General features: G+C 32.0%; 1 protein-coding gene across 1 annotated transcript in view; it reads left to right on the forward strand.

Moving 5' to 3' along the window:
• LOC127553902 (amine oxidase [flavin-containing] B) overlaps nucleotides 1-27,455 on the forward strand; it is an 88,496-nt gene that overhangs the window by 19,719 nt on the left and 41,322 nt on the right. Inside the window, exons 2-3 of the mRNA XM_051984991.1 lie at nucleotides 11,177-11,271; nucleotides 13,342-13,479. Coding sequence (XP_051840951.1) covers nucleotides 11,177-11,271; nucleotides 13,342-13,479 — 233 coding nt within the window. The remainder of the gene's footprint in view (nucleotides 1-11,176; nucleotides 11,272-13,341; nucleotides 13,480-27,455) is intronic.

Raw genomic sequence — 27,455 nt, forward strand, 5'->3', positions numbered from 1 at the left:
GCATTTAATAAATGATTGTTGGACTAAATTATATAATAACCAGGCTTTTGAATAAATGGGATTTTATATTTTCCAAGCCCTCACAACATCCATATAAGAAAAAAAGCAAAAATAAATTCTTTCCTGGCTCTAATCACTCTTTCTACTTTCTTAAGCCAAGATTCCTACTTTAAATTTCACTTCTCCATTCTCATTTCTTAGATAACTCCTGTACTTTTGTGGCTTCAACTCTTTCTTGTGCCAAATAATTATTTTTTCTTTTAATTAATTGAATTAAAACAAATAGAAAATAGAAAACAGACACATTGCCATATGCACAGCAGTACATGAGAAGATTAAAAATATAAAACAATTTCCACTTCAAAAAAACCTATATAATAAAGACTACATATTTTTTCAAAGATGTCCATCTTTTCTTTGCTTCCTTTTGGATTTTCTTTTGTCCTCTATTGTGCACTTTTTGCTTTATTCCTTTCTGCCTCCTTTCTTTCCCCTTTCCAACTAAGCATGGATTTATATACATATATGTAAAAATTATATATACACATAAATAGATGTATATATGTACATATTTATAATTATGCATATATATTCATGTAACACTATACTATGTTTGTACTGTTTCTCTGAAAATGGATAACATCTTCCTTCATAAACTTTTACTTGCTATATTTTTCCAAATCCACCAACTTATCATTTCCTATGCCATACCAATATTTCAACCTTACAATGTCTAGTTATTTTAAATAGTCTAAAACAATCTTGATTAATATGTCTGCCATATAGTGTAGTTTTTCGATTTTTCTCTTTTGATTAAATCTCTATTAGCTTTAACTAGATAATTTTAAAAATTATATCTAAAACCTTGACTTCTTTCCTGTATATGATGTATTTCTAATAACCTATTAGTTATTTCAATTTGAATATTCTATCATCACTTCAGGTATCACTTCATCACTTAACTTTGCTAGCAGTAGGTAAGTCAGTTAATCTCCCTATATTTTATTTTCTTCATCTAAAGTCTATGATTTGTAACTTTTATTCCAGTTTTTAATTATGTTATTCTTTTAACCAGATTCTAAATACTTATCCTCCAAACCAGGGAACTTCCAATGATCCTCGTTTCAATCAAAAATACAATCACAGAATAAGGTATCTTGCTTAAAACATTGACTTAGCTCTCATCTTTGACCTTGTGAGGAAAATTATCTGACCCACAATTAAAAAGACTGAAGCACAGCTCTGATCCAATGGCACTTTATTGAAAGGTTCATGGTTCCCTCTAATGAAGTAGTCCTCAGATCTTTCACATGATCTAAGATGCCTCTTCCTTCCAGGGCCCTATTTTTATAGAGATATATATTCAAACACTAAAGAAAAGCTATATGAAATCCAGAATACTTTAATTAATTAATATATGTGAAAAATCTTAAATATTAGCAAAGAGATTATAACTTATCACCAGGATAAATGGCATACACACACACACACACACACACACACAATAGCCTAAATAAATAAAATTATATTCAGTGATCATGATTGGGCTATATTACTATAATAAAATTATATTATCTAAATCACTTTACAATTTTAGCAGTATACTAATAGTATTATCAAGGAAATCTTTTATACAGCTAAACAAAATAATAACAATTAATTTGTAAAAAAAAAAATAGATCTCCAAAGGAAATGGTGGGGCAGAGTGAGAGTGAAGAAGTAAGACCCTCTAGATGTCAAATCATACTATAAATTAGTAATCATTAAAGTTATATTAGGTACTTTTAAAATAGAAAATTAGATATTTGCAAGAGACTAAGTAGTTCAATGAAACATACTAGATAAAATTCAGTGTTCATGAAATTGAGAACATAAATTATTTAGGAAGAACTCTTTATTTGAAAAAAATTTCTGCAAAAACTTGAAAGCATTCTAAAAGAAAATAAATTTAGACCAACATTTTACTTTACATTTTACATTATTACAATAAGCTCAGAATGGACATGTGATTTGAATATTACAGATCATAATCATAAAAAATTTAGAAAAGAATCAGAATTACTTTTCACAGCTACAAGCAGGAGGCATATTATACATCAATTAAGCAATAGAAATGATCACAAAAGATAGAATCAAGTCTCTCAATTATATTACATTGGAAAACTTAAACACAGACAAAATTAATACAAGTAGAATAAAGAATATATTTTTGCATATATCTATGTAAATACAAACATAGGTGTATGTGTGTGTTTGTGTGTGTATATATATGTATGTATACATATGCATGTATATACACATCCATATACAACCAAAAGTCATTCCCTAAAGGATTCAAGCAAATGGCTTTCAAAAGAAGTAAAATTATTGACAACATATGAAACAATTTTATGGTCACTAGTAGTAAAAGAAATGTATAATAAACCAACTCTGAGGGTTTATCTTATACTCAATGGTTTAAAATTAGCAGAGTATCAAAAATGACAAAAGAAGGGAATAATTAATATTAGTGAAGTTATGGGAAAGCAGCCACAATAATATATTATTGGCAAAACTGTGAAATTGGTCCAACTCTTTAAAAATAACCTAGAAATATAAGAAGAAAATGATTTAAATCTCTACACCTTCTACTACACAGATCTCCTTAGCTATTAATCAAGGAGTTCAGTCTCATATTCATCAGACTATTTTTAGCAATTTTGTAGCAAAGAGCTGGAAATTAAATAGATGATTATTAACTGGGGAACAATTTACAGATGTAATGGAATATTATTTTCCTGAATAAGATAAATATAGAAAAGCAGGAGAAAAAGCTAAATGATATTCTAAATGTAAATATATGCATACATTTATGTTTGCATGTATGTGTATATTATATATATATTTCCAGCACCTTTGAAAAATAGCCCATATACTTAAATATGGAAAAATTACAAATAAATGTTTAAAAGGAGAAATATTAAATATATCCCTCATAGGCCATAATTCAATAAAAATTCAAAAAAAATTCAATAAAAATTCAAAAATTTAATATTTCAATAATTAATATAGAGTACACAAGCAAAAAATACAGACCTTTGTGTAATTAATATGAAATAAACAGAAGCAAGAAAAAATAAATCCAGTGACTACAACAAAATATATAAAAACTGAATTCTGGGAGCAAAATGACTAAGTCTGACCACAAAAAAAAGATACGAAAAGATCTCCCCTTCTTTACAAAAGTAAAAGACTGGATGTGACACAGTATATAATATAGTTTTGATGGACATAAAAATTTTTTTTTGAATTCTTTGTTACAAGGGACAATACTTTGGTAGGTATATTAAGAAAAGCTAAATATTCACAAGTAGATACTATCAGTGAAGAATATTTTTTAATTATTAGGAAAACAAATAGTTTTGCAAAGGAAATTTAGCTCTCTTCCTTTTCAATTAGCTCACTGACCAATCACAATGCCTAGTACTCCCAACTTGGTCAATAAGTCATCTTTTCAACTCTGTATAATAATCTAGACCATAGGTTATTTTCAATTTTTTTCCATGTCAGAAGTTAGTCTGAACACTTTTGAATGATTGTGGGCCTTATTGAGAGAGTTCTGAAATGGTACAGGGCTTGAACAAATCAGTTGAAAACAAGAGCATCTAGAGGAATTCTGGTATTAAGCCTATACTGACCATAGTGAGGCAAACACTCTTAATGAACATATGTTTTGCAATCTTATAACTCAGTTGATATTATTAATTACAGAATAATTTAACAAGATTATCTATTCCACTTAGAAGCAATCTTCTATGATTTTGTTGTATAGACATGTAAGACCTTGTTGGAAAAAAGCCTGAAAAATAGCATTTAACTCTATCAATCAAATGCCTTTTAAAGTAGAAGAACAATACACTATTTACCCTACACAATTTACACTATTGTAAAATAATGTATTACAGGACCATTGTAAAGATATGAAAAAGTCTTCTGTTCCCTTTTCAATACCCACAGCAGAGAGCCATCAATATGTATATAGATTATTCTCATAAAGATTTTGTAGGCACTGGAAAGTTTGCACAGGGGCTGGTAGTTACTTTTTTTTTTTTTTTAACTTTCTGGAGCGCAAGTGTTTTACAAATGTAGCACCTAATCTGGTTGATCCTCCCAATTTGGTTCTCACAAGATTGTAGCATGAATCTTTTGTTACTCAGTTATTCAGTAGTATATGATTCCTCAAGACCTAATGGACTATTGGGATCCATGGGGTTTATTACAAAGATACTGGAAAGGTTTTGCATTTGCTTCTGCAGTGGACCCTTTAGTCAGATAGTCATAGGTTAAGTGACTTACCCAGGATCCCACAGATAGTAAATTTTTGAGTCCAAATTCAAGCTCATGAAGATATGTCTTCCTGATTCCAAGCCTAGAGCTAATTCTACTGCACCACCTAGATGTTCACTGATATAATTAGCTTAAAGCAAATATATTTACTTAGAAAGCCTCAGAAGAACAATTGCTACAAAGTATTTCCCTCATAAACAGAGGATCATTCTTGCCCCTCTGAAGAGTAGGCAAAATCATATAGTTGACTGGTAGCAAGACAAATATAAGGACTATTTAAGACTGCTTTTAGTGCTACGAGGTCCTGATAATGATTGTCTTTTTGTGATATCCTTATGTTGTCCCTCTTCTAGCTTTGAAGTCAGCCTCTCTAAATCTGTGATTCCTCCTGGATCTAATTATAGACCATTTGATAGATAAATATGCAGAGAAAAAGAGGAGAAAAAAACAAAACAAAATCAAGATTTCTGTGGAGTGATATAGCTACTTTGTCACTTTTTAGTATATTGTTACTAAAGATTAAAAATAGTTTTGCAAATTTTGGAACAAGTAATAGTATACAAGTTTTTGCCATTTTTCACGTTCATTAGAGCACCTGAATCAACTTGTCAATATTCATGTAGAAGTATATTCTTTTCATTAAGCTTTTATGCAGTAACATATTTAACATATATAGGACTGCTTGCCATCCTGGGGGGGGGGGAGGAGGGAGGGGAAAAAACAAAACATAAGTGATTGCAAGGGATAATGTCGTGTAAAAATTATCCTGGCATGGATTCTGTCAATACAAAATTATTATTAAATAAAATAAAATTTAAAAAAAAAAAAAAGCTTTTATGCAGTAACCATATTCTAAGATTCCTTAAAATTTTGCAAGCTGGTTTCTTACCATAACCGTCACCTTTTGCCTAATAATAGAATATAGTTTTCTTAAAAAAGAAAGTTTTGTTTGCTTTTTATATTTGATTTTGTTAGTGTGCCCATTCTAAGCAGAGTATTTCTATATCTGTTTAAAGTACATATATCAATATTAACTGATAGTTATTCATAAGATTATCATTTTCTTTCTTCTGTCCCAAGTGCTTTGCTAAACTATTTTGTTCTCTTAACAATTCAATTGGTCTTCTGTTTTTCCACTGTTAACAGTTGGAAAATACTGTCACATTTTACTATTGAGAAGAGCACATCCTTAGAGACCACTGATTCTGGTCTGCAGATTACTAATACAAATTTAGCATGAGTCTACATAGGAGGGAAAAGGACAGACAACAACAACATTTACTCAATAAAATCCATTGACTCCCTGTTGTATTCAGGGCTTACATTTCAAACTTTCTATAATCCTTTTTTTTCCTGCTTATCCAGTTTTATACTTTATTCACCTCCATTTACTTGACATTCCAGTTATACTGCCTTTACTTGCCTTGTATAGGATACTTCATCTTCTACCTCTGTTCAGACATATATTATTTCACTTGATTCATAAACAGCCTTGTGAAGTTGGTGCAATTGTTATTAATATTTCACAGATAAAGAAACTAAGAGTAAGAGAAATTACACAACTGCTATATGTTTGAGGAAGGCTATGAAACCAAGTTTGATGACTTCAAGTCCAGGGTTCTAGATACTGTGCCACATAGTTACATAGTAAGTGCATGAATAAATGTTATGATTGATTGATTATAATATAATAAACTGAGCGTTTTGATTAGAGTCTTTTGTGAGGCGGATATAAAAGAATTTCAGGAGTCTATTTAATGTCCACAAGACCATTACTGGAAGACACACATCCCCCTTAATTAAGATTTTTTTCCTAAGTATCTAAAGCAATCAATTACCTTCTAGTCAACTTACTATCACTACCACCTTCTTCCTCCTCATTATCATCTTCATCATCATCATCATCAATAACAGCACTTAAGTAACAACTTTGAAGTTTGCTTAGCAAATAATGCCTTATTTTGATTGAGCCTCCCAACCAACTTGTGAGGTAGATAAGGCAAAGATGTTTTGTTTCCAGTCTACAGATAAAGAAGCTAAGTTCAAAAATGTTAGGTAACTTAACCATAGTTCCATAGAAAGCAGATGTCTGAAGCAGAAATTGTACCCTCCCCTTCTTGACTTGAAGTTCCACCACCATATCCATTGCACCAAATTAACCTCTTCAAATTTCAGCTTCCCTCCTGAAAAAGAAAGGTTTTCTTCATCCCCAATTTAGATTGATCACAGAAGTAAGATCTTGGATTAAAGGTGATATTGATATAATTTTATTAAATGAAAATTCCCTTATTTTACAGAAGAAATAACTCAGTCCCAAAGAAGTGAAGGGACTTTTACCCATGATGTTGCAGCTAGTTAATATCAGAATCTAGATTTAAAGCCAAATGCTCTGACTCACAGATCAGAAAAATTTTTTCACATTACACTATTTTAGCCTCATTCTTTTATTGGACTTTCCCCCTTCCATTCCCTCCTCCTTTCCTGTCCTGTCCTTCTTCCTCTAAAAAAATTATTCCTCCCATTTTGGATTTTGTTTCTAATTTGTGTTTGTTTGCTTTGTGGTTTTGTTTTGTGTGTGTGTGTGTGTGTGTGTGTGTGTGTTTTTGGGGGTCACACTGCCATGATCTATCTCTCTATGCATTTTCATAAAATTGTCATGAAGGGTGAGCTGATCTGTCTCTGTCTCTGTCTCTCTGTCTCTGTCTCATTTCTGTCTTTCTGTTTCTGTCTCATTTTTGTTTCTCTGTCTCTGTCTCTCTCTCCCCCTTCTCCTTCTCCCTTTTCTTTTTTCTTTTCTCTCTCTCTCTCTTTCTCTCTCTCTCTCTCTCTCTCTCTCTCTCTCTCTCTCTCTCCTCCTTCATCCATCCATTTTTTACACATAAGCTGTAGTTTATCTGATAGAAATTCTGTCTTTTAAGAATCTCCTATCAAAAAAAGAATCTCCTATTTCTGCTTCATATTTAATCATCTTTGTCTAGAACAAAGATATGTTAGGGGAGAAATCCAATCTTTTGCTTGGAGGGAAAGCAACTAATTTTATATTCTGCTTTAATGATATTGATACTTATACTTTCTGTCTCACAAAAATATTTCTTAAAGCAATTAAGATAGCTGCTTTATTTAAATCTTCAAAACCCATATTTCAGAGAACAATATTTTGCCATATTCTGCATTATATTTTTCACAAATGTTTGCTGAATAGGTGTGTCATACTGAAAGCTTTGCTATATATCTATTCCACATATGTAAAAGGGAAATAATGGTGCCTAGACACCCAACCTAGAAAAAGCTTCTTCTTTTGTCCTTGAAGCCCATGGTGAAGTAAGAGGAAAGCTATTTTACCTGCTAAACTGCTGCAAACGTAGATAGTCAACTCTGGGTAAACAATAAAATGGAAAGGATAAAGGGTACAGCATTTTAAAAAAAGAATTGTGATGGTTGCTATTATTTCAATAAAATACAGTCATTTGCATGTAATATTTGAGGGAATAGCAATTTTTTATGGTTTTAAACATAGCCTGTATTATACTAGAAAGCAGTCTCATCTTAGCATCTTGAAGTAGCTGCATCTGGGGTATCAGGTTGCTATAGTAACTTAATGAAAGCTGGTTGTTTTTTACCCTCAGCCAACTTGATCAAAGCAGGTCTTTCTACAGCTTGAGGCTTCAACAAAACCCTACATAATCCTATGTGCCTTGTCATTAGTATTTTTATATTTTAGACGTTGATCTGTTTAGAAGATTAGAGAGATTAAGGAGAACAGAAGCTCTTCTGCTCCCTAGAGAACTTGGGATTTGACTTTTCTATTATGTCGTTTTAACATGAATAACATAATTCTACATTTTGTCTGCAAATTATCAATATTGCAACAAGACTGGAAATATCAATGGAGAAGTAGATGGTTAATCATAAATAACTTTGCTACCTACAGGCAGCTAGGTAATACAGTAGATACAGCACAGATCCTGTAGTCAGAAAAGACATGATTAAAATCCACCTTCATTTACTTACTAGCTATGTGATCCTAGGCAAGTCACTTACCCCATCTGCCTCAATTTCCTCAACTTGCTTCATCCCATCCTTAAAAAAACTAGGCAAGAAAAATTTGTCTAATTTAAAAAAAATCATAATCATTGGATTTTCACAGAAAGGTTGTCATATTTAAACATTTTACTTTTAAAATTCAATACATTACATGGAACAACCACTCCACTAGTCCCTTAATTGACAGACATTGTAGTATAGACAATTAGGTGGAAGATCAGGATCCCTGGATGGTTTTGAGGATTAACTCTGCCATGGACACAAGATAGATACCCATAAGCTTCAGTTTAATTATCTGTAAATTTGAGATAATTACATTGTACTATCTAATTCAACTAAGTTCTTGAGGAGAAAGATTTTTTCTTAACTATAAAGGCTATCTAAATGTGAACTACATTTTGAAGCATGGAGCAGATTTTAATATATATATATATGATTTAAGATTATATACAAGTAAACTCTACTATATTAAGAACTTTGGGGGTAGAAATTCCTTTCACCAATACAGATGAGAATATGATTACAGTTTGTAGTTTTAGAGAGTTGTGTGAGTCTGAGAGAAGTTAAATGATTAGTCCATATGATTATGGACTAATCATATAGCTCAAAAGTATATATTCATCAATGTTTAAGGACCTCTGATTTCCTCAAAATCCTTTCTATTGATGCAAGTTACTTGGGAGATTAAAAAGATTCTTGTCACTAAGAAAACAGTTTTATTTTGGGATTTTACTTTTATTTTATAGGTTCAGTGTTTTCTCTTTTTTCCCCCATATAAAAGAGCTCATCATTGACATCTGAGTTTCACTCAGTAATACAAACTGCAGGTTTGGTTTCACATTATGGCAGTCCTTTTTCTACTTGAGTGGCTCCTTAAAAATTATGGGTGTGTGTGTGTGTGTGTGTGTGTGTGTGTGTGTATGCACACACACCCATAATTTTTAGTTTATGGAATAAAATAAGTATTTTCATATCATAGTACAATAATGATAATGTTATTTTATATGAAACTGCAAATCTATATGTACAACTTGTTATTCCTTTTAATAAGCCCTGAGCTAATTGTTAGCTAACTGTCTTCTAAATTTTCTTGTTCATATACTCATTTTCATTTTTTTTTTTGCTTTTAACCCCAACATGTGTTATGGGGGAGGTGTAGTTTAGATGTTCTTTTTGGCACCTAGTTCTCTATAATGGAGTCTAGACTATAATTTTTTAAAATAGTCTAACGTCCAAGAACAGAGTTCATAGAATGCTTATGTGGAAAAACAAAAGAACCAAATGCATTTGTTTCCAGAAGGAAAACTGTGCATCTTTTAAAATTTTGTGTATCTTTGTTAAAAACAACAACAACAACAACAAAACTACTGCAATCAGTTAGCTAACTTATGTTTTCATTTTAACTTTCGAAAAGAACTCTAGTTTTACACCAAGTTCAAGTATTATCTAACTACCTGATAAAGATCAAAAATAAATTGTGAATTAGAAACAAGTAGATCAAAAGAAATTGAAAAGTGCCTGTTTTAATTGCTGTTCTTCATAGTGAAGAAGTATGAAGTAAGGTGGTGAAATCAATGATGAAAGTAGAAATGTTTTCCTATGGGAATGCAGATAGTTCATTTTTTTCTCCTGTTAAATGATTTTTCATCCAATTGGAGCCTCAGGTTCTTAAAATTGCACTTCCTTCAAAAGACTATCAGAGGTCATTTTCTCTAGCTAAGACTAACAAATATGTTATCCAGCTATTTTTTAATTCATTTATTCATTAATCATTTCATTTCATTTTACAGTAGCAAAAATAGGTGAAAGTTCTTTCAGTTGCCTTTTCTTACTATTGCAAGGTAGTTTGGGACCTGTCATCCACAGTCTATTTTGTTTAAGTCCTTTCACAGCATTTTTTTCAAGATGTTACTAAATAAAATTTGTAAATTAAATAGAATGCATTTAATTAAATAATAAAATTTATTCATAAAGGCTTTCTCATCCAAGAATATGAAAAATAAGGTCTTTGTTCTCTAATCATAGACTTTACAGACTCCACAGTCAGGGGAGAGGAATTTATGAAGTTATAGTGAAAGCTTTAATGTAAATTATATTGAACAAGGTGATATGAACTCTGAAGTATTTTTCTTTATACCCTTATTGATTATGACATTGCCTATTTATATTTTACAAAATATCATCCTAATAATAGATCCTATGTGATTTTAGAGGGGCAAATACCAAGTCTTCTTAGGTCTTTTTATGCGTGTGAATGCATAAACAAATACACAGAATATCATCAAATATTTTGGTATCTGTATTATGTAGAAATAATAATGATGTAATATATGAAAATAATATACATGTATCTTATTACTATTTCATATATATTATGTTTTCTGGGATATATAAATAATATATACATATAACATATAAATATTATTTATCTATTTTAGGCTAGATTAATGTTAAATATATATTTTATCATAATCATTAACTCTGTATGTTGCCTGAAATCTGGTCAACATATTTTTTAAAACAATCACTGTGGGTGCAGCTAAACTTTAATTTCTATAGTCAGACAGAGCATTGAAAAATTGATTCTTTACCAGATGTGAAATTTTTTTTTTTAGTTCTTTTTTCTTATTAAAAATATCTATTAGGGAAACATTTAGTCCCATGTGTATAGGAGGTTTAGACACCAGAAGATTCATTAGGTAATATGGTAGAAAAAGGATCTGGAAACTATGGCAATGCACTCTGGAATAATTGTAAAATTTTAGAGTATCTGAATCTGATGATTCTGTTCTTATTTCTCCTTCAGGTATGGCAGCAGCCAAGCTGCTTCATGAATCTGGACTGAGTGTTGTAGTTCTAGAGGCCCGGGATCGAGTAGGTGGAAGGACTTATACTGTACGAGTAAGTAATCAGGACTTGAGAGGAGGAATTCGTATAAGATCCTCCCAAACACACATAGACACACACACATTTCAAAAACATTAATTATAACATTTTATAATATTGTTTTCCTTTTTGTGGATTAATTTACATGTTATTTCTAATAATTTCTACACAAAATTTGTTGGTTCTTTAAATATTTAGGAAATTCAGAACTCCCAGTTATTCAAGATTTTATATTCTAAAAGTCTATTGATCATGATGCTCAATAACTTTTCTTGTTTTTTCCATTTACCACCTAGTGTAATTGAAGCTCATTAGTTTGGCATTGAATACCTTCCAAATTTGCTCTCAGCTTACCTTATCAACGCTGTCTGCACTCCTTGTCATTTCATAAATGTGATACTGTGCTTTCCCACTTCTGTATCTTTACTTAGACTATTCTCTCTGCCATGAATATGCTGTTATTTCTGTTTATGAAACTCTTAGCTAAAGCATACCATTTATCTTACCCAGGCTAAAGTCTAACTTCCATGATACCATTCCTCAACCCAACAGCTATAAGTGGGCCCTTCCTTCCCTAAATTCATATAGTTCTTATTTGACATATCATAGATATTGCATTTCTCATGACTGAATTGGATTTATTATGCATTTCTATCCATCAAACTTCTATCAATCTTCAAAATCCACTTCATATGATAATTTTTCCATCAATCAATCAACAATTATGCTTTACGTGCTTACTACATATTCTCATTGTGTTAGGCACTAAGGTTACAAAAACAAAGAATGAAACAATCCTTGGTTGGATGAGTTTGTTTTTAAGCATTCTTTTAACTTCTGAGTCAAAGGTGAGGTCTCCCTCATCTGAAGTCTGATAGAATTTTTTTATATCTTTTGATTGCATTAATAGCATTTTTCTTTTATATTCATTTATATTCATTTATTAAATGGCATTTTCTATTATTTTATTTATACATTTTAAAAATCAAGTCTATTGGATTATAAGGTTAATGAAGATAAGAACATGTATTATACATATTTGCATTCTTCATTGCACTTAATACAATGTTTTGCCCATAGTAGATATCTTAACAAATATTTGTTCAATAAATGAAGAATTTAGAGAATATTTTGTCTAACTTCTTCTAATTGCCAAAATATCTTATGCAATAGCTCATGGAAATACCTCTTCTTGAACAATACTTAAAGAAGAGCATCTTAGCTTGTGAGGCCACCTGTAATATTATTGATCAGGCCTAATTCCTAGAAGTTTATTTTTAAGTCAATGAGTCAAAACAATCATCAAATTTCAATCTTCTAAGGATGTGGAGATATTTAACAAGCTAAATTACAATTGTATCTTCCCTGTTCAGTTATGACTTCCCAAATGATAGACTAACCAACCATACTTTGAGTGGTTTGGATTTTATTTACTTTTTTCCCATGCTTTTCTCTTTGGCATCCAGATGTATAGATACTTTTTCTAAACAAAGTTGAAGAACTGAGCTAAAAAAAATTCATAATATTTTATGTCTTATTTAAAAAGTCAGTAATCTAAATTTAGTTATAGATCTCCCCCCAAAAAAGAGTAAACACTGTAGATCATGTTATTTTAAGCAATCTTCTTATCCAGAGAAAGGTTGTCTAAATAGGACAATAGCTTTTCTCATATATGTATATTTCTATAGTTTTATCAAATATATAATACACATAGATATTTTATTTTAGATATTATAGTAATGTTTTATGTTCACATATAAACATTTATGTCTTTATATTACATATATATATATATATATATATATATACACACGGGGGAGAGAGACAGAGACAGAGAGAAATAAAAAGAGAGAGAACCATTTGTTAATTAAGAAATAGCAAAAAAATAACAGTATTTGATGATATTGAAAATTTTCAAATAAATGTAAACAGGAATTAGGCACATTAACCCAAAGTGTTTCAAAAGTTCACTCAAAGTAATAATAAGAGGGGTAAAATAGTATATCTCAGGATATTGATTAATTTCTTCTATCTGCTATTTTCAACAATACAGCTTTTTTATCTTTTTTTTTATTGGAAAACCAGAATAAACATGTTAAATATGTAGACGTTGGAGGATCCTATGTTGGACCAACCCAGAATCGTATATTGAGGTTGTCTAAAGAACTGGGAATAGAGACCTACAAAGTGAATGAAGTACAGCGTCTCATCCACCATGTCAAGGTAAGCTGTTTCTTATAAGGGCCATCTGATAATCCCTGATGTTCTCTATCTCTGCATCCTTTAGTGGAATTAAATGTAATCTTGACCCTGAAGAGAGAAAGCATTAACTTAGCAATATCTACTTAATAAAAATTTGTTTAACCAAATAACTATTGAAAAATCTCAGAAAAATGTTTGAGATTTGATTTGTTCATTTCCTTCATTTTTATATCAGAGACTATGTTGTATCTTGCGATTTTTTTAAAGCTGTCTGAAAGTATCACAATCATTTTGCTCAAAAATTTGCATCTCAAAGACACCTAAGAGATTGTTTTAAGTATCACCAATGTTTAACAGGTGATAATAGCAAGGGGGCTAAATATCACACATAATAAACTAATAAATTAAACCCTAAATGATGTTATGGGGCAAGTGCCTCCTAATTTTTAAATAAATATATTGTTTCAGTTTCAAATTTAGATTTTTCATAAGCATTTCAACTCTGTTTCTTTGTTTATCCAGCAGCAAGATATAATTATCTTTAATATATATATATATATATATACATACATACATATATATATATATATATATATATATATATATATATATATATATATGAACAGTGTAATACACTAGAAAGAGTTAAATAGTCAGAAGACCTGCATTCAAATACCCATCGTTAATCTGGGCATTCAGATTCTTCTTCTGAAAAATGGAAGTGTAGGGATTGTATAACAAACAAGATCCCTTTCCACTATAGATTTGTGGTTAAGAATTGGGTACATGAATCATGATATTCACTGAACATCAATCATCATCACTCATTAAAAAGATATAATTAACTCTGATTTTTAAGCCTCCCTGTTTTGTTTTGTTTTTCAAGGTCATATTATCTGACTCCTTTTTATTTTCTTTTACTTTTATTTATTTAAACTGTGAAATAAGAAAAAATAAAATAGACAGAAAAATTTACAGACAGAAAAATAAAAAGAAAACTTTATCATGTACTCAGCAGAATATTGAGGATTCACAATGTGTAACATTATGTAACATTCAAGAAAGCATATATAATAATAGAAAACATTATATTCATTACCGTACATCTTTTCATTGCTTCCTTATAGGTTTTCTTTTGTTCTCTGATATGTACTTTCTATTTTACTATTTTTTCCCCTTTCCTCCCCAGAGTAGGTTGCAGTTAAGCAGAGATGTAATTATGTATGTGTATATGTGTGTATATGTATACATATACATATACACACATATACACATATAAACTTACATCCATACATTTACATGTATAGATACTCAATTATATAGACATATGTATATGCAGATATATGCACATACATCTAAAATTATTAATATGGCTATAATAATGTGTATTTCTCTCTTGACTGAATCCTTTTAAATCTGAATTTGTTTATGATGAATGATTACTACCCCTACTTTTTTTCCTATTAAATTCTATTCCTGATCATTATTATGTTTGTGAATATCTCTTATTTCCTATCCCTGCCTACTCTTCTACTTTATGATATGATATACCTATTATTCTGCCTTGATGTTATTAATCTCTCTACAGGCAACCTCTCCCTTATTTTCCACGGCCTTTTTCCTCTCTCTTTATCCCATTCCTATTAATCTACATGCTTTATCTCATCTTCTCCTAAGCTCCCTTGTTTAGATTTAATTAACCCTGGTTTTAAAATGTTTGCATGATTTTTTTGTCTTACCCAAGATTATTTTTCTTGGATATTGTCCATAAAAAAGAGATGACATGTTCTTGGCAAAAGTCAAGGAATTTGCCAGTGACATATTACTTTAACTTTGTGCTTGTAAAAACTATGCATTGGATGATCTTTTTCTTAATATTTTGTGCAACCTATTACTGTTGATGAATGGAAAACTGGCTAGACTAACTAAGCAGTGTTACTCCAACTCCACCACGAATTGTTATAGGGGTTAAGAAACAACATGGTACACTTAGCTTCTTTTCATTGTTCTGGCACTATCAGATGCTGAAAGTTCAAAGACTCTTTGGACTCATACCGCTTTCATAGTACTGATATTTTCTGTCATCTAAGTGAAGAGATCTGAAGCTTAGGTTAATGTTTCAAATTTTTATTTTGTTAGGTTTTTTTCACTTCAGTTACAAAAGAAAAATTTATTTGGGAGTTTGGCTATAACAAGATCTGATGGATCTTCTCTATAAAAGGTTTTGTGATAAATATATTATTAGTCTAAGAGTTTTCAAAATTGAACACTTGGTCTGGGTTTCTGGGTCCTCCCCCCTACTTGACATCTCTTTTTCTTGGCTTATGTTCCATATATATTTATGTTGGTGTTAGTCATAAGACTTTAATACATTCAAATTCTCCTTCACTTTACAGCGGAGGTAGAAAGCCTTAGTCTGTTTATATAAAAGAAGTTGAGTCATTGTTTTGTAGAATCTATCCCATCTTTCTGCCCTGTGTTCCCTTCTAAATAATTTGATTATTACTGAGAACCATCTGTGATATGCAAATATTTCCAGAAAGATGTACATGTATGTCTTGCTTTTTGAAATTTAAAATGCTTCACAAAAAATTCAGTTACAAGGAATATGTTTTTAAAACAAAAATAGCAATAAAATCTGCTATCATTTCCTTTTCTCCACCCTTTCTCTCCTCCCCACTAAATAATTATTTGATATAGTAATGCTCAGATGTTTTCGTCTCTTAAAAAATACTGAGCATGCCAAAGAGCTTTTATTTATATGGGTTATATCTATCAGAATTTGACACATAACAAATTTAATATTTTTATTATTTTTATGAAAAGTTTTGACCTCATAGATCACCTGAGTCTCAGGGATTCCTAAAAGTACCTACATCACTCTTTGAGAAATGCTGATTTAACTTAAGTGGCTTAACTTATTTATTTCTTAATAAATTTCATTTAACATAAATAATTTATTATTTTTAGTAAGAAATATTTGGAAAATTCCTTACATAACAAGGAATGAAACAATTAATTTCTTCTAGTTTAATGCTATATTGCAAGTTTTAGGAAGAGATTTAATGGAAAATTAGTATACCAGGAAGAAGAAGGCTGTTGAATGGAAAATGCTACTAAATCACCTTAAGAGGAAAAATAGGAAAAATTTATTAAGCACCTAATATGAGCCCTGCATGTTAGCATTATTATTTCATTTGATTTTTTTAAGTTGAGAAAACTGAAGTAGGCAAAAGTTAAATGATTTGCCAAGTATCTGAGGTCAAATTTTAACTCAGAGCTTCCTGATTCCAATCCAAGCACTCTAAGTGCTTTTTCATAGAGAGAATGAAAGGCACTCAAGAAGGAGAAATTATAGGACAGCTCATCATTGGACAATTTTCCAACTAAAAACATTCTGATCACAGATCTAAATGCCATACTCATAAATTTGCTTAATCTGGTGACATATTGTTTTGCGTTGGAATCTATGCTGTACTATGCTATTGTGATCACCTTCTGAGATATTTGTTCTTATCCCTAAAAATTTTTTAAATAAACTAACTGTCCCTATATGAACATATTAACACCACTTCCCCCACCCAGTATTCTGACTATGCTCTTTTTTGGAAATATTTATGATCCTCCGGGATGTCATTCACTTTTAGTACTGCTATAACTCTTGTTAACAATCTAGTATTTTTAGGACTTTGTTCATGAATAAAATATCACAGCTTAATTAAGATTTAATTTTCAGCATAGCTAACAATAATTTTCACTTGAAGCACTATAATGCAGAAGGTGTTTTCCTCACTTCCTCAATAATTCCTTTGTTACTAGTGAAAAATATTATCTATTCAGACTGAATCTTATTCAGAAAACATCAGCCATTCTCCAATTGATGGACATCTGTGCAATTTCCAGTTCTTTGCCACCTCAAAGAGAACAATAAACATTTTAGAACATATAGTTTCTTTTCTTTTTCCTTAATCATCTTTAGATATAGACCTAGTGGTGGTAAAAATGATGATATGTGTATCCAGAGAAATGATACACATATTTATGTCTAGTGGTAGCAAACTCTAGGGTTAGGGGAAGGAAGAGAAGGAAAAAAATACATATTAGCAAGTTGTATATAATGGATTTTCAGTTTCAAGTGCAATAAATCATCTTTTTATTATAGGTTTTTATAGAAATGCTTGTTTTCCATAAATTAAAAATAAAAATTTAAAAATCAATAATTTCATTTAGCGCAGTTTACTGTATAATCGTTTGCTAAGGTAAAATTGCTTTCCTTTTTCTTCTTGGGATGACCTAATTAAAAGAAAAGATAAATTTTAGGAAATGTTGTGACTTGGCTCTTCATCCATTTTTTGTAGGTGGACTCTGGTAATTGATAGGAATTAGGTCATTAACAAATGACAAAAAAAAAAAAAACACAATATCTATTAAAGAAGTTTTGTACCAATTTATTATTTGAAACCAAAACTTGTAGGTAAAGAAACCCTCTTAGACACAGAGGACTTAACTATTTTCAATTTGTCAAGGGATAGGAATTACTTTAGCTCCAAAATCAACAGGACAATCAATAGCATTGTTTATGTTTAGTCTCTAGTGACTGATAATTATTACTAAACTTTCACATAATTATACTCTCGGGGTTAGATGGGATGTGAAGCATCAAGAACCTCTTTTAAAATATTCCTAACAAAATTATCCCAGTTTTCATTTGAAATCCTACTCTGAAGAGTGAATTAATCCACTAGCACTAGGGCAACCCATCCATTTTTATATAACTAATTATTAAGAAGTTTATTCTTATTGGAGCATTTTTCTATTCAATTTTCAACAATCATTGTTCATTCTCTTCTTTGAGATTGAATAGAATAAGGCTAATCCTGCTGCTACACAACAATCCTTTACATGCTTGAGGCCAGTTTTCATAGCCTTCTCTATGTTTTTCTTTTCTAGACTGAACATATCTACTTCCTTCAACAGCATGTTTTCCACTCTTCACACCAAATTGGTCTCCCTTTTCTGAAAACTTCCTTGTCAATGTCCTTCCTAAATTTACTTCCCAGAATTGAACACAATACTCCATATGTGATCTAATAAGAGGAAAAGAGAGCAGAATAATCACCTGTAGTGTTCTTTTCACTGAAATTTTATTAATGTAGACTGAGATAACATTCAATTTTTGGCTGCCATGACTGACTGAATGAATGAATGAGCATTTATTAAGTACTTATTATTTGTGAAGCATGTGTCACAATATTAATTCGTATTGAATTTAAAGTGCCACAATGCTTTACTTGGCACAGTGCCTGGCATAAAGTTGACACTTAAATGTTTACTGACTTGATTTTCAGTTTACTAAAATCTCAAGATCTTTTCTGACCAAATTGTTATTTACATATTTTTTTCTCTCATTGTGAATATCACAGGCGCAGTTTGATGGGTTTGACTATGGACTGGTTTATATTACCCTTAGAACATTCTTTTTTTTTGGTATGGTCCTATGAGAACTTAAAACTGTACCACTTATATGTGAATCAGTAGATAAGAGGAAATATTATGTTATGAATAAGCCATTTCTTATACTTTTGCATCAATTCTGTCACTCATATCACAGCAGAACCTTTCTGTCCAGGCTGCATTTTTTCATACTATATTAGTATTGAATACTCTTTATCAAAAAAAAAAAAAGAAAAAGGAAAAATCTGTTTTTTTCCAATGTGGTACAGCTTGGTGTAATGGGAGAAATGTTAGATGTAGAGTTCAGTAGGTTGTTATTACCATTCACTTATTTCAATCATATCTCACTCTTTGTGACCTCACTTGAGGTTTTCTTGACAGAGATAGTAGAGTGGTTTTTCAGCTCATTTTACAGCTGTGGAAATTGGGGCAAATTGGATTAAGAGACTTGCCCAGAGTCATACAATTAGTATCTGAAGTCACATTCGAACTCGGGGAAAATGAGTCTTCCGGCATTCAGCCACATAGTTGCACTATAAGCACTATAGCGCCACCTCGTGGACAGTTAGGTGGGAAGTAGTTTAAATTTTCCTTCTGTTATGTCCAAGAGCTGCTGTGTTGACCATGGGCGTGTCATTTATGCTCTCTGATCTCAGTTTCCCCATCTGTAAAATGGGATTAATCATATCTAGTGTTGCTATTTGTCCTTCATTCTCAGAGGATCATGACATTAAGTGACATGTGAGTTGGATTTAAGTGAGGTAACATGATCAGACTTACTTTTCCCTCCAGAGCCATCTAGGTCCAACGATCAGATATAGATCAGGATGACTGGAGTTAACCCTGGATGCAATGGGAAACCTCAGCTTTTAGGTCTTTAACAGGTTTCAGTTTGACTGAGGCTGTACCCATTCAGTGATTAAAGGCTAAGAAAGATTCAAGGCTAAGAATGGCCTCTTTTACCTAGTCCAAAAAAAAAAATAATAATAATCTGGGAGGAGAAAGATCCTCAGGGTTTCTGGCCAAAATAGATTTCAATTGCCATATACATTCACTCTGAGTCAACCAGGACCCAAACAATGACTAACTGGGACTTGGCCTGGGACTTGTTGACCAATCCATGAGAGTGATTTGGGCTTAAACAACAACCTTTGTGATTACACCTGCCCTACTGAGAACCCAACTGAAGTGGTCAGTTAGGCAACACTGCTCTCCCCATCCCTCTCTCTTTTTTTCCCTCCCTTCCTTCCCCCCTTCCTACTCTTCCCTCTCTCCCTTCTGCCCCTTTCCTCCCCACTTCTGTTCCTCCTTTCCTCCCCGCTTCCTTCCCTCCCTCCTTCTCTCTTTCAAAAGGTGTATTGTAACTAACTTTTCTAAATATTGAACCAGCTCCACATTCCTATTATAAATCCTACTTGGTCTAAAATTCTATTTGCCTCCTTAACTTCTTTCTTATTTATTTTGTCATTCAATTTATCTAGTTTTGGGAGAGCAAGGTTGAGATCCCCCACTAGTATAGTTTTTCTATCTAATTTTTAGATGCTATACCACTTAGTGAATATGTTTAATATTGCTATTACTTCATTATCTATTATTTATATAATATTATCTATTAGCAAGATGTAGTTTCCTTCCTTATCTCTTTTAATTAGAGCTATTTTTGCTTTTGCTTGATCTGAGATAATTTTTTTTTAACTTTTCTTACTTCAGCTGAAGCATAATAGATTCTGTTCCAGTCTTTTGCATTTACTCTAAATGTATCACTCTGTTTTAAATGTGTTTCTTGTAAAGAATATGTTGTAGGATTCTGGCTTTTAATCCAATTTGCTATCTGCTTCTGTTTTATCAGAGAGTTTATCCCATTCATAGCAACAGTTAAAATTACTAATTCTGTATTTCCCACCATCTTGTTTTCCCCAGGTTATACTTTTTTCTTTCCTTTCCCTGTTTCATTTCTCCCCAGGATTTTGTTTGTGATCACCACCTCCCTCAAACAACCTTTCCCTTTTACAACCTCTCCCTCTTCTTATACCTTTCCCTTTCTAGTTCTGTTACCCCTTTTATTAGCCTCATACTTTTCTTTTCCTTTTCCCCTCCTTCTTCCCAACAGGGTGAGACAAGTTTCTCTCTGAAGCTAAATATGTCTGATATTCTCTCTGAGCCAAATCTGATGAGAGGAAGATTCACACAATGTTCATTCCCCCTCCCTTCTTTCCCGTAATTATAATAGGTCTTTTTGCCTCTGCATGAGATGTAATTTACCCCCATTTTAACTCTATTTTCCTCTTCTTTCAGTACAATTCCCTTTCTACCTCTAACTTCTTTTTTATATCATCATAATAAAATAAAATTATAACTGCATCCTCTAAGTGTATTCATAACAGAGATACAGTTCCTAAGAGTTAAACATATCATCTTTCTACATAGGAATGCAAACCTTTTAATTTATAAAAAAAGTTATTTTTTCTTTCCATTTTATCTTTATATGCTTCTCTTGAGTTCTATATTTGAAAATCAAATTTTCTGTTCATTGCTGCTCTTTTCATCAGAAATAAATGAAATTCAGCAGTTTCATTGAATGTCCATTTTTTTCCCTGAAAGATAATGCATAATTTTGCTGGATAGTTGAGTCTTGGCTGCAATCCAAGTTCTTTTGTCTTTTGGAATATCATATTCCAAGCCCTTCAATCCTTAAAGTGGAAGATGCTAGGTCCTGGGTAATCCTGATTGTGGCTCCTCAATATTTGAATTGTTTCTTTCTGGCTGCTTGCAATATTTTCTTCTTGATTTGATAATTCTGAAATTTAACTATGGTATTCCTTGCAGTTTTCATTTTGGGGTCTCTTTCAGAAGGTAAATGTGAATTCTTTCAACAGCTATTTTATCTTCTGGTTCTAAGATATCAGGGAAGTTTTCCTTGATGATTTCCTGAAAGATAATGTTTAGGCTATTTTTTGTATCATGGTTTTCAGATAATCCAATGATTCTTAGATTGCTTCTCCTGGATCTATTTTCCAAATCAATTGTTTTTGCAATGGGGTATTTTCTTTATTTTTCTTTTTTTTTTGTTTTCTTTGACTGATTCTTGATGTCTCAATGAATCATTCACATTCATTTGTTCAATTATAAAATTTAGAATTATTTTATCTCTTTTTGTTGCATTGGTCAATTGAACTTTTTAAATGAGGTATTTTGTTCATTGGATTATATTTTCCATTTCACAAATTCTGTTTTTCAATGAGTTGGTTTCTAGTTTAAATCTATTTTGTAAGGAGTTATATGTTTTTCCATTTCATCAGAGTTATTTTTAAGGATTTTCATCAGATAATTTGTTTCCTTTTCCTAACTCTGCTGCAAAATTCTCATTTCCTTTCCCCATTTTTCTTCTAACTTTCTTTTAATGTCCTTTTTGAATTCTTCCAAGAGAGCCTTGTGAGATGGGGACCAACTCATACTACCTTTTGGAACTTCATCTGGAGATGATTTGCCTTTAGTGTCCCCAGGGTTTAAGGTCTGTTCTTCTCTGTCTCCATAAAAACTATCTATGGTTAGAGTTCTTTTTGCTTTTTTGCTCATTTTTAAAGGTTAAAGTCTTCTCTTAGAGCAAAGGGGAGATTGTTCTAAGCTTCCTCTACAGGCAACAGTGGCTTTATGCTGCCCTGCACTTTATGCTGCTTCCCTGCACTGGTGTTGCTGACTTCCTTCTGGTGCGGGGTAGGCATGGCCAAATCTGCATTATTCTGGGATTCAGACCCTCACTATTTGCCTTTTGTATATTCATTGGATGTCTCACAGCTAATCTGTTGATCCATTGGCTTTTAAACCAAGATAGAATAGCCAATGCTGCTGTATTTTGGCTAAGAGCCTCTTGGTAGATTCTCTCAGCATATGAACATCAAACTTCCCTGTGTCCCTGCACTGCACTTGTGCTCAAAAGCTTTCCCGATGGCTGATTGAAACAGGGCTTTTCTGAAGTTTTTCCAAAATATCTTCTGCTGGAAATTTGTTACACTCCAGACTTTGTGGGTTCTATTACTCTAAAACCAGTTGAAAGGCTTTATCTAGTGTTGATCACAAGGATGTCAGGAAGAGGTCAAAGACTTATATAGAATTTGGCTAGCAGTCACTGATGGTATATGGGGGCTTGAAGCCCAGAATATATTGTAGTTTCAGTATTCTCCCCATATGGTCCATGTGAGAAATGGATGGGCATTTATTTGGTTTACACTGTTATGAAATTTAAATTGAAGAAATGAAATAAATTAGAAAACCGAAACCACAAGAATAATCAAAGAATAATCAAGGATGAAGGTTACTTTCCCCCAAAAGAATGTAAGATTTTTGTAATCGGGAGTAATGACCTGAGATTTGAAAAGAATATTTTGTTCTTTGCTCTTAAGCCTTCTCTGTTATCTTCCCCCTTTTAGAATAGAAACTCCTTTGGGACAGGGACTGACTATGTAATGAGTAATGGAGATTCATGTCCCATAACTTTTGTAATATCCAATTAATGGGGAATTAAGGGAGGGACTTGAGTTTTAGGATAGAAAATAAAATGCTGCCTTTGGAATTTCAAAAATGTGTCTACTAACCTAGGCACCTATTCTTGCAGAAATATAAAATAAATCTTTCCTGCATTCATCAGTGAATAAATGGAGTTCTTGGTAAGATATTGGTGTTTCAGGCAAGTATCGTGAGATATCTCAAAAGAACTTGTTGGCTTAGACCTTCTCCAAATCAAGAGGCAAAAATTTTATTATACCATTGACTGGCCAGTGGGCTAAGTTCCAAAAGGATGTTAATGATTAACAAGGGAAAAGACTTGGGCTAAGTTCCCTGGCAGAATTCACCATTAACCAGAAGGAAGATGCATTGGATCAAAGTACACATTGTGCTTGCTTGTAATCATAGTTTATTTTGTTTTGGTTTTTTACTCATTATGATTGAAATCCATAGGAAAAAGTTAGGCAAATGCTTTTGTTTCACAGAGAAACAGATGCCTGTTTCACATGCACTTCACATATACCATTTAGAGCTAATCTGGCACCAGGAAACCTATCTGTTTGACACATTCAACAGGAAACCTATCTGTCTGACACATTCAAGAGTCTAGAAATTTCTGAAATGGGCTTAATACTTCCCCTCACCACTACCTTCTCTCCATGGTGTTTCTTGTTTTGCAAAAATAAGCCCTCTTTCCAGAGATGATAAATATTTCAGAAAAAAATGTTTCCCCTTCAAACATAGACTCATTTGATATAAATCATATCTCAAATTCAGGTAATTCTAAAAAATTATGGATGAAATCCTTAGGACTTCATAATATTCATACAAAGTCTCAGACCAATTGGCTGAAATTACATTTACTATGACTGAATCTGTAATAGTGCTTCTATGTGAGTCTGTAAATACTTTTTGATTGCTCATAGAATTTGGAGTTTTATTTGGGAACCATCTTTAAGATTCAATTTAACTCAGTTTGATTCAATTCAACTTTAAGTACCTTGTATACTCAGAGCATTATACTGGATGCTAAAGAAGTAAGAATGGAAAACTATTCAGTTCCTGCTCTCAAAGACTCTACTAGATGAAATATGGTAATTCTTGGAAAAGGATTTCAAATTGAAGTGGAGAAATAAGCACAATAAACAAGTAAGCTCAACAAACACAATCAGTGTATAGATAAAATTAATAATAAATTGAGTGAGGAAGGAGGCAGTTTGGAGAGTGAATAAAGTGAGGTGGTTTAGAGATTATGCGGGAGGACCAAAACATGAGAAAATTCAGCTTCACTGATTGCAAAACTAGTTGTGGCAAATCCATTTTGTCCTCCTTTTTAAGCCTTGTGCAAAACTGCTAGGATTTCTCACTAGCACTACCACAGGTGTAAATATCAAGCAAATGACCTTTGTATTTTAGAGTATGTTGTTCCAACAGAAAGAGAGTCAGAAGCTGACTCACTCCATGGAGATCTGTTTATTTTTCAGTTGGCAGTGATTAAACAGGACTTTTAAAAAAAAATTTGGCCATGGATCCCAAATTAATGACATTTAAAACATGAGTTTAAAAAGAAAAAGAGAAAGTTTTGTGCTAAATTTGATTATCATCAATTGTGAGAAAATATCAGAGATTCAGTACTACACAAAGGAGAGAATCATATGCAATTATAAGGCCACCTTGGATGTCATTCCAGTGCTCAAGAGTCTTGGATTAGATTCACTTTTGATCAAATATGTCTTGGATTAAATAATAAAAAGATTAGCAACAGTTGTGAATAAAGCACAGAAGTTCCCAAACTTCTGTAGTTCATGTACCCTTGAATTTCAGTAAACTTTCTCCATGCCCTGCTCTCAGTATAAAAGGGAAGAAATTGTATTAATTTCTCCTTCATATGCATGTAAAAATAAATAAAAATAATTATATATAAAGAGAGTTTTATATGGCCTTACATTAATCTTTCATGAAGAAAATTTTATTCAGCATGCAAAACATTTAGAATTATAAAGTTATTAAATGTATAATTGAACAAAATCAAATTCAAAGTCATTTCCTCTTGACAAACTTCTCATACTCCAAAAAGTATGTACACCTTGTTTAGAAACTCCTGAATTGTTACTTGAAGATGTACAAAGCATTTTACATTCATTACCTCATTTGATTTTCAAAAAAATTCTAATAGGCATTACAGATAGTATTGTCACCATTTTACAAATGAGTAAACTGAGGCATAGTTCAGTTGTTGTTCAGTCATTTTTCAGTCACATTCACCCCATTTGGGATTTTCTTGGCAAAAAACTGTGAAAATTGCCATTTCCTTCTGCAGTTCATTTTACAGATGAGGAAACGAGGCAACCAGGATTACCTGAACTTGCCTGGAGTCACACAGTCATTAAGTGTCTAAGGCTGGATTTGTAGGTGCACTATGCACTTCACCACCTAGCTTTATGCCCCAAAGGCCTAAAGAAACTGAGTAATTTGTATGTGATTATACAGCTTCCAGAGACAAGATAAGCTCTAGTATGTTCTGTTTATTTTCTTTACTTTTCTTAGTATCATTACTATCATCATTCCAGTACTTTGATGGATATTGTTTTATCATCTGTGACCTTTATCTGACTGCAACAAAATTATAATTCATTGGTACCAAGTGCATCACTATATACCAGAGTTCCAAAAAGCATATATTTTATTGAGATAGAGGAGCATATTTACTCATGTAAGAAAATTAAATATAAATATAATAAATACATTATATTCATTATTTACAACACAAGATATTTTGAAAGCGAGGGGAGGTCACTATCTAGGTACTTGAGGAATCAGGAAAAGTTTCATCGCTCAGGAAGCACTTGGAACTGATCTTTGAGGGAAATTTGGAATTCAAAAAGAGAGAAATTTATTCCCAGTACCTAACATAGTATTTAGTCCAAAATAATAACTTTGAAAATTCTTGCTGGTTGATTGAAGAGGAAAAGCTTTTTGAGCATAAAGAACAGACACTAAGAGGACAAGTGGTAGAACATTGCACATGAAGGACAACAAATAGGATTAAGATCAGGCACTAAATTGGGAAGAGTGGGTTATAAATCTGGAAAGGAGGGCAGGAGCCATATTGTGATGGCATTTAAATGGTCCAATAAGGGCTTTAATTTTTTTTCCCAAGAGACAATAGGAAGGCATTGGGATTTTTGACCTATGCTCAAGGAATAACAATTAGGCAGCTTTGTGGAAAATGAATTGGAAAAAGGAAAGATAAAATCAATTATGAAGCAATGACAATAATTATGAGTAGAGAAAAATAAATAAATGAAAGAAATATTCACATCCAGCTCTCTGCTATCCATTTATGGTTTCTCCCTTTTAAAGAGTTGCCCATCCCATTTCCCAACTATGCCTTTCTCTTCCTTCAAAAATTTATTAAGTATTTACTAACTCATTAAAGCTGTTTCTGACTAACTTCTCTGGCCTCCAATCACTTTATCCCTATCTTTATCCTTCTCACTTATCTCTTTAGCTTAGTAGTATTGTAAATAATTTTGAGCATAGTGGTTGATTGAATTTATTCCAGTCATGGGACTCCTAAGGGATTTGTGCACATCGGCCTAGGTAGAAGTCAGTATTCCATGTTTTTCTTTGGCTCCACAAAGGGTATGTATGAATACTTAGGAGTGTGAAGTAGTTTACAAGGTGAGATTGACAAGCAGCATGATGGCCAAATCTTCCAAGTTTGCACAGTTTAGTTCTGAAAGCAGCTTTCCCTGTTCTGGATCCCCAAACCTCTTCTGTTATATTGTGTCAACCATAGAGTTCAACCTAAGAAAGATTTAGACTATATCGATTTATACAGATTTAAGCTATATAGTCTTTTAAAGATTATATGATGGTCAAAAAAAGTTGTTGACTTTTGGAGAAAACTTGGTAATTTGAGGAATAAATCCGGATGGATGCAGTAAAGTAATCATTTTAATCCCTTGCCCTCTTCCCCCAAATCAATTATTCATTTTATTCCATCAAAGTATATTCACAAGAGTGTTTGTCCTATC

The sequence above is a fragment of the Antechinus flavipes genome, chromosome 3 (assembly GCF_016432865.1).
Source record: "Antechinus flavipes isolate AdamAnt ecotype Samford, QLD, Australia chromosome 3, AdamAnt_v2, whole genome shotgun sequence".
Classification (NCBI taxonomy): Eukaryota; Metazoa; Chordata; class Mammalia; order Dasyuromorphia; family Dasyuridae; genus Antechinus; species Antechinus flavipes.